The 13,359-nt window shown below is 38.6% G+C and overlaps 2 protein-coding genes across 2 annotated transcripts in view; one reads left to right on the forward strand and one right to left on the reverse strand.

Moving 5' to 3' along the window:
- Nucleotides 1-13,359, forward strand: part of LOC134806110 (cadherin-87A) — a 484,783-nt gene that overhangs the window by 336,647 nt on the left and 134,777 nt on the right. The gene's annotated exons all lie outside the window — the stretch shown is intronic.
- Nucleotides 1-13,359, reverse strand: part of LOC134799963 (synaptic vesicle glycoprotein 2B-like) — a 33,285-nt gene that overhangs the window by 15,474 nt on the left and 4,452 nt on the right. Inside the window, exon 3 of the mRNA XM_063772396.1 lies at nucleotides 3,535-3,696. Within this exon, the coding sequence (XP_063628466.1) occupies nucleotides 3,535-3,696 (162 nt within the window). The remainder of the gene's footprint in view (nucleotides 1-3,534; nucleotides 3,697-13,359) is intronic.

Genomic DNA, 13,359 nt, shown 5'->3' on the forward strand with positions numbered 1-13,359 from the left:
TTTTAATGTTTAATAATGCGTCTGTAAGACTTCCGCAGACTCTGCGGTAGTCTTAGTAGTACGCATTTGTATAATATTTAGAGTAGAAGGAATTCCATTGTGTAATGTCAATAACAATTCAGTTTTCTAAACCCAACCGTGTAATATGACAACACTGACGCCTGTTATCCGTATAAGTATGTACTAATTTACTGTTATTGGTCTTTTGCGGATCTTTTAGCACTTTGGTGTAAATTTTAAAGATATTCCGCGTAGTGTTTGGGTTAGTACCGATGTAGACATTTCCTAGTAAATGAACTTCAAATGCTAGCTTGTTACTAGGAGAACAATTTTGTATAAATATAGTCCTGAAAAAAATACTAAATAGTGAAAGTGGAATACCTAGTATACCTACTTAATATATAAATTATAATGCATAGAACATACTTATAGATTAAAAAAAAATGATTTATAGCGCATAGTTAGAAGCCAGAAGCGATACCTATAGTTTGTCAAAGGATTTTCTCATTTCAATCATAGACAGAGAGAATCATACTATCTTTGTCTTACAGCCTTACACTAGTACTAGCACCCAAGAGAAAAGGATGACTATAGTTTTCCGTTGTTGCTGACTGACAAATTGGTTTGACCAACTATAGTATCTTTTGTTTTTCTATCTGTGGCTTTTCCACCAATTTGCCAAATAATAGTCTAATCTTACCTTATCCTACTTGTAATTGTACGATATCGCGAATCTACGATGACTGTTCAAAAGGAAGCACCAAAAGTGTAAAATTAGCGGAGGCGTGGTACTACGCGACATGTCCAATTATTGGCCACTAGAGCAAGTAACTAGTTTGTTTGTATATCTATGCTACCTGGGGGCCTAGCCAAAATAACAATCGTTGATAATGATAAAAAACGCCGATCGAAATTTAATAAAATAAAAACCGGGCAAGTGCGAGTCGGACTCGCGCACGAAGGGTTCCGTACCATAATGCAAAAAACGGCAAAAAAAAAACGGTCACCCATTCCAAGTACTGACCCCGCCCGACGTTGCTTAACTTCGGTCAAAAATAACGTTTGTTGTATGGGAGCCCTACTTAAATCTTTATTTTATTCTGTTTTTAGTATTTGTTGTTATAGCGGCAACAGAAATACATCATCTGTGAAAATTTCAACTGTCTAGCTATCACGGTTCGTGAGATACAGCCTGGTGACAGACGGACGGGCGGACGGACGGACGGACGGACAGCGGAGTCTTAGTAATAGGGTCCCGTTTTACCCTTTGGGTACGGAACCCTAATTAATGTATGAAAATAGTCAGGTGACTTTTCGTAGCATCTGTCATCCCAATACAGGTTTTCTTGTCGTTTGGCGTTTGTCGATGTACCTTACCTATGATTGCTAGCATTTATAACTTGTGTAGCAAAAAAATTACATAAAGGGGTTGGGGTATGTGCGTCATTAAATTAACTTTCATTTTATATTAGTGGCCATGTCACTAAGATGCATAGTTTCCGAGATATAATCGAAAAACCGAAAAATGGGACCATCCATCCCCACCTTCCCCCTGGCTTAAGAACTACGGCCGGGGACTTTTGATATGTTCACCTCCTAATTAGTCTAGTAACAAAGTTACGAAGTCAAAAATTGTGTTCCTAGCATTTCCCTCTACAACCTTTTTTGAGCATTCGTTGCCTGACCTAGATACTAGATATTTCTTTAACCCATACTGCTGTTGTGCAACACCGCAAGCATTTTTATTTTGATGTTATCTAATTCTAGATCTAAAAAGTACTAACTGGGATAACAGTTAATTATATATAAACCTATTTATAACTTTTACAGAAAAATAAGTTTGTTATCAAGCCTTATCCAATAGGAACAAGTAAATAAACCTCATGGTTGACACCTATGTTGCCAAATATTCACCAAACACTACAACAATGATTGAAAGGCGATTATTATTGATTGTGAGTCAATATTGTGTCACCCCTCGACACGGCCTAGGCGTAGACATTGTTTTGAAGATGTTTACAGATGGTTACCGAATCTGGCAAGGGCAGAAGCCATTATCGAACGTTGGTTTTTAGGGTTCCGTACCCAAAGGGTAAAAACGGGACCCTATTACTAAAGGGACCCACTGATTAACAGTCCGCCGGACGGTATCGGCCTGTCAGTTGTTCGGAACTGTCAACATTTTGTTCTAACTGACAGGCCGATACCGTCCGGCGGACTGTTAATCAGTGGGCCCCTTAAGCCACTGACCGTCTATCCGTCGTTTTAAGAATGGGAATTTGTCAGCCTTGTGTTAATCAATGGTCGAAATAAAGATTTAAGTACCAATAAAAACTCGGACTCGCCCACCTAGTGTTCTGTACTTCTGTACTTTTTAGTACCTAATTGTTGTTATAGCAGCAACAGAAATCATGATCTGTTAAAATTTCAACTGTCTAGCTATCACGGTTCATGAGATACAGCCTGGTGAAAGACAGACAGACGGACAGTGGAGTCTTAGTACTAGGGTCCCGTTTTTACCCTTTTGGTAGGGAACCCTAAAAAGAGTGAGGAAGACGATACTCACCGCACATGAAGGCCATATTGACCAGTCCCGCCTGGTACGTAGTTAGCTGCAGCTCGCACTTGGCCGCTGGCAGCACGTACGACATGTCGCAGTTCTGGACGCCCGTCGTGAAGAACGCGCACGAGCACGCGCCGAGCGCTGCGCGGCTGAAGCGCCCGTAACATGGCAAGAGAGAGAGACAGCAACACTCACCGCACATGAAGGCCATATTGACCAGTCCCGCCTGGTACGTAGTCAGCTGCAGCTCGCACTTGGCCGCTGGCAGCACGTACGACATGACGCAGTTCTGGACGCCCGTCGTGAAGAACGCGCACGAGGACGCGCCGAGCGCTGCGCGGCTGAAGCGCCCGTAACATGGCGAAAGAGAGAGACAGCAACACTCACCGCACATGAAGGCCATATTGACCAGTCCCGCCTGGTAGGTACGTAGTTAGCTGCCACTCGCACTTGGCCGCTGGCAGCACGTATGACATGACGCAGTTCTGGACGCCCGTCGTGAAGAACGCGCACGAGCACGCGCCGAGCGCTGCGCGGCTGAAGCGCCCGTAACATGGCGAGAGAGAGAGAGACAGCAACACTCACCGCACATGAAGGCCATATTGACCAGTCCCGCCTGGTACGTAGTTAGCTGCCGCTCGCACTTGGCCGCTGGCAGCACGTATGAAATGACGCAGTTCTGGACGCCCGTCGTGAAGAACGCGCACGAGCACGCGCCGAGCGCTGCGCGGCTGAAGCGCCCGTAACGTGGCGAGAGAGAGAGAGACAGCAACACTCACCGCACATGAAGGCCATATTGACCAGTCCCGCCTGGTACGTAGTTAGCTGCAGCTCGCACTTGGCCGCTGACAGCACGTACGACATGTCGCAGTTCTGGACGCCCGTCGTGAAGAACGCGCACGAGCACGCGCCGAGCGCTGCGCGGCTGAAGCGCCCGTAACATGGCAAGAGAGAGAGACAGCAACACTCACCGCACATGAAGGCCATATTGACCAGTCCCGCCTGGTACGTAGTTAGCTGCAGCTCGCACTTGGCCGCTGGCAGCACGTACGACATGACGCAGTTCTGGACGCCCGTCGTGAAGAACGCGCACGAGCACGCGCCGAGCGCTGCGCGGCTGAAGCGCCCGTATCCTAAGCAAAACCAGTGAATTAAAAAATGATTGATAATTATTCTTCTTTAAAATAGAATAGGGTCATAAACTTTTTTGGTATGAGTTGATACGAGTAAAAGGTTATGGATGACTCGCGCTAGACTGGGCCGAGCACGGGCCGAGGCGTCCGACATGTCATTTTTCTATGACGGCTGATCGCGATCACGTGGTGCTTTCTATAGAAGCGCTGGAAGCTCCGGCCCGGCCCCGGCCCGGTCTACCGTGAGTCATCCTTTATGAATGCTCCCGGAATTACCATGATGGATAGCAATGGACATTGGACAGCCTTTGCACCAGAAACGACTAGTCGGAGCGACTTTTGTTAAGTTATTAGAGAATGGTTGATACTACTTGATACTTTTGACACGTAGTCTGATCCGCCACTTTTGATGCTGAGTGTACATATCCTAAGTTTAATATTATCTCTATAATTCATAGAATACAATGAATTATAGTCTGTCAAACAACTTTGTCAGTAGAAACAGAAGTGAAATTCAGATTTTCTATGGGATAATTCTTCGCGCCTACATTTTTTAAATTTGTCGCTATTGTCTACTGACGGAAATAGCTTGACCGACTATAAACACATTATTAAATAATTCCTTTTGTTTTGAAACAATAATACAAGTTATATTATAGGTACGTAAGGTAGGTCATAACAATACGGCATAAAAACCATAAATATTTTATGATCAATTGATTGACATAAACATTAAGGTCACCAATTGTAGCGTCACCTGGTTACCGCAAGGGTTGAGGCACCTCCGCAACATACATAGTATATGCTTAAGATTATCTCATTCTCAGTGGTTGATACAAAAAATAGTAGTTTATCCACGCATACATCATAAATCCTCTTTAATGCGTCCAAAATCAAGTATAAACTGGTATAAACAAAACATAAACTGTTTTGTTACAACAAATTTATTTTCTGCGAATATGTTATTTATGAGCGTTTCTTTTATTTTTTGCTATTTTTATATATTGTGACCTTTATTGCCACTTTTGTGTTATTTCTAGTCAGGATCGCGAGCCCTTTTCATCCTTATAGGAGAAAAAAAGTGTCCTAAAATTTCCATACATTTTTCAAACTTTCCTTTTCGTTACCGCCATACAAATTATATGGGAAAATGGTATCACAATAGGAAAAAACTCTGGGAGATTTTTCCTATTGTGATCGAAAGAGCTCGTGATTCTGAGTAAAAATAACACGAAAATGGCAAATGACGAAAATAAGGTCATAATATATAAAAATGACAAAAAATAAAAGAAACGCTCTTTTGAGTTAAAGGCGACGGTAGCGGTGGGTAAAATTTCAGATTCTGTCAATTTACCCCATTTCACACACAAGCTCACTTCACGCACACTACCTCACTTTACTGGGACAGGTCAGTGACCCATCATGTTTTTTTAAGATTGGACTTTTAGTTTAGTATTGACCACTAGCCTCCTTTGAGGGTAAAAGCGTTCCATTGAAAGATGAAAGAGAAACAATGCATTTAATCTTGCTTTCCTTGTCTGTTCATGTCACACGTGACGTACCTATTTAATTCATTTGATTGTTGACTGTTTTACTACCTAATATTGCTTTGTCGAGATACGCGTTTTGTACAATTAAAGCGAATAAAACAAGATGTCATTAAGTCGTCAGATGTAAAATGTTATTTACTACTCTATACGGTTTTTCATAAGGTGCAAAATCCATTCAATAGGAATTTAAATAAATAAAGTTTCAGCAGGGTGGCAATTCCATTTTGGCGGATAAAGCGAAACAGAATAGTTCTATCGAACCTGCTTACAAATTTTCACGAGAATCAGTTGAGAAATGTGATCTGCAAAGGAGAACATACAAAAGCATTTTTGCCCAAGCTGAAACGGAGACCTTTGCTAACGCTCGGCCAATGATGGTTTAGGTACACCTATAAAAAATGGTTGTCCCTGCTGTAATTTTAATATCTTTATATTTCAACCGGTATAGTTTTACCTTCAAAAATAATCGGTATCGCTAAACAATAGCGGTACCTTACTACTTATACGTTCACGAAATCGGTATCTGCATAACTTGATTGTTAGTAAACTAACCTGAAAAATAATCTCAAAATCACCGAAACATTTATGTACAGTCACCTGCAATAATATGTTACGTCATTAGCGCCAACTTTGCCTCCAGGGAAACTTTGCCCAAAACGACAATTTTAAACAAATTCGTTAATGTAGAAAAAATATAATAGTTATGGCCACCCTGCTATTTTTAGTAGAATATAGGTTATATTTCTGACAAAACTATATACCAAACTTGTGCATAACTTGACTTGGGAATTTTGATTTGAGCGAGTTGTCTAATATAGGGTATATTTCGGCGGGCAAAAAATTTATAAATAATAAATGCAAGTAGAAAAAATTGAGAACCCTTTGACAAATATTTCCGGGTTTGAGTTATAACACATGAAGCATAGATTATGTCTATTGAGATTTAAACTAAAAAGGCCTAAATACACAAAAGTTTTAGCGGTGGGCAAAGTAATCCGGTAATTTGGCATCCATACCAACATTGCCCACCACCAAAAACGGATTAGGGTTGTCACTTTCATCTAATTTACCCAACTTCGCAAGTAAAAGAAGGTTATGTTTGTACACTAAAATAAGTTTATAAATATATACTGTATTTAATTTGTCTTATTATCCTTTATTTAGATGTTTTATCCCGTTAACGAATGAAAAACACAACAAAAATCATATTTTTGGCCATTAAACTATTGTAACAGATTTTCTCAAAAGTGACAACCCTAGCCTTTGTAAAATGCTTAGGCGAGCCTTATTTGGAAATGGGCAAAAACGGGTAGGCAACATTGCCCAGCAAATTTATTTTAAAGTTTTTACACTTATCGCTAAGTTATTAACAGGGAATGGTAGGATTGCCCAAAACCTTTAAGTGATCCTTAGACATCATCATCATACGAGCTGTATTTGAATACCAAATTGACGTGGGCAATGTTGGCGAAAACCCCGGATATCTTTGCTCGCCCTCTAAAACGCAAAAAAATGGGTAAAAAATATATTTTTTTCAAATAAACTGATGCGTTTGATCACAATGGACGTGCTGAGCAAAAAAGTCATATGTGATGTTTTTTGAGAAATTCGTTTTAAAAAAAAAGCGGGCAAAGTTGGTGATAATGACGGTACCTACTCTTCGAACGCCGCAAAAATATGTGACATGTTCTTATGGTTCTACAAATAAGATCGTGTCAGATATTTTTGCGGCCTTCGTTGTGTAACATAAATTGCAGGCGACTGTACATTTGGAATAATTATTTTATTTAGTTTCAACGAAAGTTTCAAGTTTAGTACGAAAATACTTCAGATATGCAATATGCACAAAATGTAGACCTAATCGAAATAAAACATTGCTTTTTATAGGTACTTAATTTATAAAACATTCGATACATAGGTATACATAACAATAACTAGAGCGCCATTGGCCTGTAAGCTTCATCTCGGTCTCCAAAGCCGCAAAAACTCGCTAGTACTTTCAGAGAACAGCACGTACACGCATTATACATATAGACGGAACGAACGGCATAATCATTATCATTTATTCGTCGCAATCCATGGTATTACAGATCTAGGTACAAGACTTTCAGGTATTACTTATACGAATTACATAACTCTTCCTGTTAATAGGCAATATTTTAAGATAAAACTTGTATAATATAATACAAGATTACAATTGTCATCAAAATTCATTGACGTACAGAAGTCAAATACGTTTTTAAACTGACGCAAAATGATACCAGCATAATAAAAATTTATCCCAATCAGTAAAGATGTGTCTTTAAACTTTTTTCATTTTAAGCGAGTTTTGAAGGAACATAATACTTAAATTCGACTGTAATCGTATTGTTTTAAGATAGTTTACTGCGGTTTTCAACCATTATAACAGCAAATCAAATTTAAATGAGACGAAGGCAGATATTTATGTACCCTATTTTTTGAAATACAATTTATCTACTGGTATACTTTCTCGTGTGCGTATATGATTTAATGTCAATATAATTGTCAAAAGCAAGAAAATCAAGCTGTCATTTTCATTTGAAGAAGTACACGTGTGCTCCGGTGTAGCCCCAACGGGCATCTGACTTGAAGAAGAATTTTGAGTGATGTCGTCAATGTATGGAAATTGTTCGAAAGTTTACATTTGAGATTGAATTTCTGTGTTGTCTTTGTGAGTAAAAATATAAATCGATAATAAATTGGTAGCTGAATTATCTAGCTTTCAGAATCATACAATAATTCAATTACTGTCAAAGACAAAATTGTTTTGCTTCTGTCTCAAACGGAACTCCATATTTTGATTTTTTGATACTTTTAGTGTCGATTTGTAGAGAATAACAGCAAATTAAAAATATAATGGCACAAAGAGTCGGTACACGGTTTCTTCGTGAACAAATTTACGTGTAATTTAATGCAATTATTAAACACTTATTGAACAAATTATGGTTACAAAGTGAGGTCTAAATCGAAAACGTCATATACCGGCCCCTTAATAATGACATTCAAATGTCGATCATAACTGAAAATCAAAGGAATTTGATTTAACGACATTAAATTTCTAGTATCAGTCGAGATACCATTTTATTGAGTAGGATAAGTAAGTATGTGATCAAATGCCGCGTTGGCGGTCGTAACTTGGAAATTACAGCGAGTAGAAGTTTTGTATGTTAAACTTCTTCTAACTTCACTGTATTGCAATTGCCAACAACAAAAACTAATACCAGCAAATACATATAATATAATGTTACTTGATTGTTCATGTCCAATGTCTAGTTATTTCAGAATTTTATTTCAATAGAGCGACTTCGATTACCGACATGGCAGCGGCTAGATTAATTTGACTCTTAAACATCTTTGACACAGAATGAATCAGAGTGTTGGGCCCTAAAGGTGACGGATGAAAAGAGATTGCATGTAGCGGAGATGAGAATGTTAAGATGAATATGTGGCGTGACGAGAATTGATATGATAAAGAATGAGTATACACGAGGAAGCCTGAAAGTTGCACCCATAACAGACAAAAGGGCAAATCGCCTAGCGTGGTATGGGCAAGGGAAGTCATGTGACGAGAAAGGTATTACGAATGAATGTGGAGAGAGGTACGAGGAAAGGAAAACCGAAGAAATGGTGGATGGACTGTGTGAGAGATGATATGAAACGAACTCAAGTGAATGATGAGATGACGGGCGACACAGGTGTGGAAGAAAAGACATGCTGCGCCGACCCCAAATGAATGGGATAAGGGCAAGCGAATGATGATGATCTTTGACACAGAATGTACCTACAACTTACAACTTGATACAAAAGCACGCGCGTACTCATCGTCAATTACGTAATTAACAATACTTTATAATTTCAAAATAACTCTTATCCGACCGTTGAATGAGTTGTTTGGCATAACAGTGGCCGTTCGCATAACATGGCTGCCTCATAGCGTAGCTAGGAGGAGAGTCATAACATGGCATGCCGAATTGTTATGAAGCTGGCATCTCGATGATTAATCTTAATAGGGTATTTGACTGTATTTAAAATAAATTATTTTACACCATGCATGAAATAACGCACCAGATTAATATAGATACGTAGACAGCAGTTATTTTTGGACTCAATTTCAATTTTCCCGGTAAGGGCATTTGGCTTTGCTTAGTTAGGGGCTAGGTTGATCTGTGTAAGATGTCCCCAGATATTTATTTATTTTAAAACCCGTATAAAACTATAAAGAGTAATTTGATTATGACGTCACATGTTAGTGTTTCATATAAATTACATAGTAGCAAAATCGTTTTGACAGTTCGAAAAAAAACTGATTTGATTAGTAGTCAAACATTAGTCAAATACCCTATTAGGAATTGATCTCCGTGATTAGGTACGTATTTAAAGAAATTCAGTCGAGTTGAAGCAAAATTCTGAGTGAGCTGAAATTTGATATAGGTAGGTAAAACACTTTAAACTCTGGCGTTTTGTACACATTTTTGTAAACTAATTTCAGGTAGTTCCACTGAACACCACCACAGTAAACAACACTTTGTTTACTTATATAAAAAATACAAACTCAATTGTGGCTCTAGTGAAAAGTGGTACCAATTGACCGGGGTGACATTCAAATCCAGGGGCGACTTTAAAATTCTAGTTTTTAAGCCATAATATATATTTATGCGAGATTTTTACAGTAGGTGAATATGAATATACAGTAATCTAACTAGTTACAGGAACATTTTCATAAATAAAGAATAATGGTAATTCTATGGCCGTTTTAAATCTATCAAAGTAACCCCAAATTTTCCAAAGTCACCCCGGTCTACGGTACAAGTCTTGCGCAGCTTAGGTTAAAAATGTTACAAGTTCCATATACCCTATGTCCCTTTTTCACCTGAGTTGCGTGAGATTTGTATCCCTTTTCACTAGAGCCACAATTATATATAGACCCAATTAAACTCATCAGAAACTCCATCTATTGCTTATTCTTATTCAGACCGCCACTAAATTCATTATTGATAATATTTTATGAATACACTTACCAAATATTAACATATCGAGGATAATCCTCGACCCATAGTTAATTAATAATAAGTTAATATTTGGTAAGTGTATTCATAAATAATTATGAGAGGAAGGAAGTGAATGATACGAGCACAGGCGACACCGAGGAAGGAAGGAAAACATGCCGACCTACTAAATTGGATAAGGGTACGTTAACATTAAAATAAAAGCTTTTGAACTTATATTTGACTTGACCCTGCCTCTTTGAGGTCGGGTTCGAATCCTGGTAAGGGCTTTATTTGTGTGTACATCACGAATATTTGTTTCTGAGTCATGGATGTTATATAGGTCGCCTAGTGCCCGTATTACCTACAAGCTTTCCTTAGTTTAAAGCTAGGTCCATCTGCGTAAGATTGTCCCCAAAATATTTATTTAGTGTGACATGTTGATATTTGAATGATTCATTCATTCATTCATTCATGAACCTCCTAATGCCTACGGTCCTAGGTACCCGTAGTACAGTCACCTGCAATAATGTGTTACTCTTCGCAAAAATATGTGACACGACTGACACGCTTTTATGGCTCTACAAATAGGATCGTGTCAGATATTTTTGCGGCCTTCGTTGTATAACATATTATTGCAGATGACTGTACATATATTGATATCAGTGTATGTTCAAATTGGCCTGTAAATCATCCTTAAATAAGACTTAGTGTACAGCCTCAGAGGCAAGCGTCTAATAGTAGCCTTACCACGACTGCCTTAGCTTCTTCTCCCTGCCCCTATCTCACGTTATGTGGGGTCGGCACAACATGTTTTTCTCTTCCATTGTCCTCTGTCTTTCGTCTCCTCAGCACTCACTCCTTTCTCATATCCTTTTTCACACAATCCATCCATCGTTTTTGGGTCTACCATCCGCTCTCCGTCCATCAACATTCATTCCTAACATTCTTTTGCCTATATGGCATTCATCCCTCCTCATTACATGCCCATGCCACGCTAACCTACACGACTGCCTTAGCTTAGTAGTGTCAAACTGACATCGAATTTAAACTGTTGTGAGACATTGTGTGGCAGTACGCGATACACGGCCGTCGTGAACGCTGCTCGCACTGTTAGTGCTTGAGAAAGGAGACCTAGGCTCTCCGAAACATGTTCGCGAGTGACTAAAAACAAGTGAGTCTAAACCGTAAAATTTATTAAATCAAACTGACATGTTCGCTAACGTCTGCGTAGCTAACTTTCGACGAGCGAGATGCGTAGGAAGTAAGTTATGCACATGCACACGCTGGCGAATATGTCAGTGTCAAACTGATCCGCACAGTAGAATATAATAATATATACTTACTATAACCAAAGATATATGTAACTCCGTAATAAGATAAATAAAGTCTAAGAAAAAAACGTGCCTCGGAAATCAAGAAAAAGTCATTCTCGAATAGATGGCGCCATTACCTTTGGCCTATTCTCGGCTAGATGGCGTTGACGAGACAGTTTGATATTTAACCATTTTAACACATATCAGTGAAAGAACATGGGTCAGTATGGAACAATAAAAATTAAAAATCATTTATATACATATTTTGATTAATCTATACATTTTCAATTTTATTTTAAGTTTTAATCGTGTGTCGATAGATGGCAGTAAATGTACCTTCACTATGGCAATAGCCCTCTATACTATCTATTCTCTTTGCTATAACTCTTTGAGTAGGTAGGGCTTAACATACTAACCCTCTTATTCATAAACGTTTACTAAAGTTGACAAGCCGATAATAATCGTTTGTCCCTTTCCGACGTATTGGTAAACGTTTACGAATAAGGGGAAGGGGGTAAATGTTTTCATCTCAAACTGTCTCAGAATCGATCAAACAACAACATGGAAACGAGTACGTGTTTCTGTTTATCAACATCGCAGATAACTGCGGCGTATCTCAGCACGTTCCTAGTTGCCTAGAAGAAGTGCTGACGAATATAATGTCGAATTCTGTGCTGTTGCTACATGAATTGGGAAAGATTGAATTAAGAAGAAAGTTTGTCTGTCTGTTACCTCATGGTTACCTCTTAGCGCTTAAACCGCCGAACCGATTTAGTTAGGTAGGTACCTATTAAACATAGAAGTAGTAGTAAAACACGTTATTGTATAAAAAATTAAAAAACAAAACAAAACAGGAAATAGTACATTACGATACAAGTGCGAAAACTAGGAAATGCGCAACGAGTGGCGATAAATTGAAACACGACCGAAGGGAGGGAGGGAAGTGTTTTAAATCAACACGAGTTGCGAATTACCTTTTCGCACGTGCATTGTACAACGTTTTACCTACAGTACATAATTATGGCCCTTTAAATTTTAGACATAGGCACGAATTGTCCTTAATCCCGCCCTAGGGTGGTAAAGTAGCACCATATGTACTGTAAAATAACCTTCGTTATTAGTACAAAGGCAAAATTATCCCTTTAAGGGATTTCTTTCAGTTAGTAAATTATATTTTGAGTTTGAGTCCCAGAAAAGGACATAGGATAGTTTTTATCCCGGAAATCATCCCTTAAGAGGGTGAAAAGCGGGGTGCAAGTAAGATATTTGAGATACTTAATTGCGATGCATTGTCTGATAATTGATGTATCTACCTAAGTAAGCATAATTATTATATAATAGTACATTGTGTAACATGGGGCGTAAGTTGAATATTGCAAACGAGAGTAAGTTAAATCGCGACGGCTTGCCGGAACGATTTATAGACTCGAGTTTGCAATATTATTACGCCCCGAGTTACACACAATGTTTTTCATAACACTTGCGATAAACTGTTAATTATGGCACTAGAAACTTCATAACTCCCTAGGGAGAACGCTTTTTCTATAACTCCCGCTAAACCTGCGTGCAATTCCACATTTACTGAGCGAGTGTGATGAAAACCTAATTAAATGATTGCCATGATTTTTTTATCTAGGAGTTATAGTTGTCTATCAAATAAGGAATTTTGTACGGGGAATCAATAAATAAATAAATAAATAATCGCGGGCAAAAGCTAATAGTATAATTATTGTATGTGTAATGTGTAACACAAAACTTTCGCGTTTTTAGCAATGCTTTCGTTCAACCCCT

The sequence above is a fragment of the Cydia splendana genome, chromosome 2 (genome assembly GCF_910591565.1).
Source record: "Cydia splendana chromosome 2, ilCydSple1.2, whole genome shotgun sequence".
Taxonomy (NCBI): Eukaryota; Metazoa; Arthropoda; class Insecta; order Lepidoptera; family Tortricidae; genus Cydia; species Cydia splendana.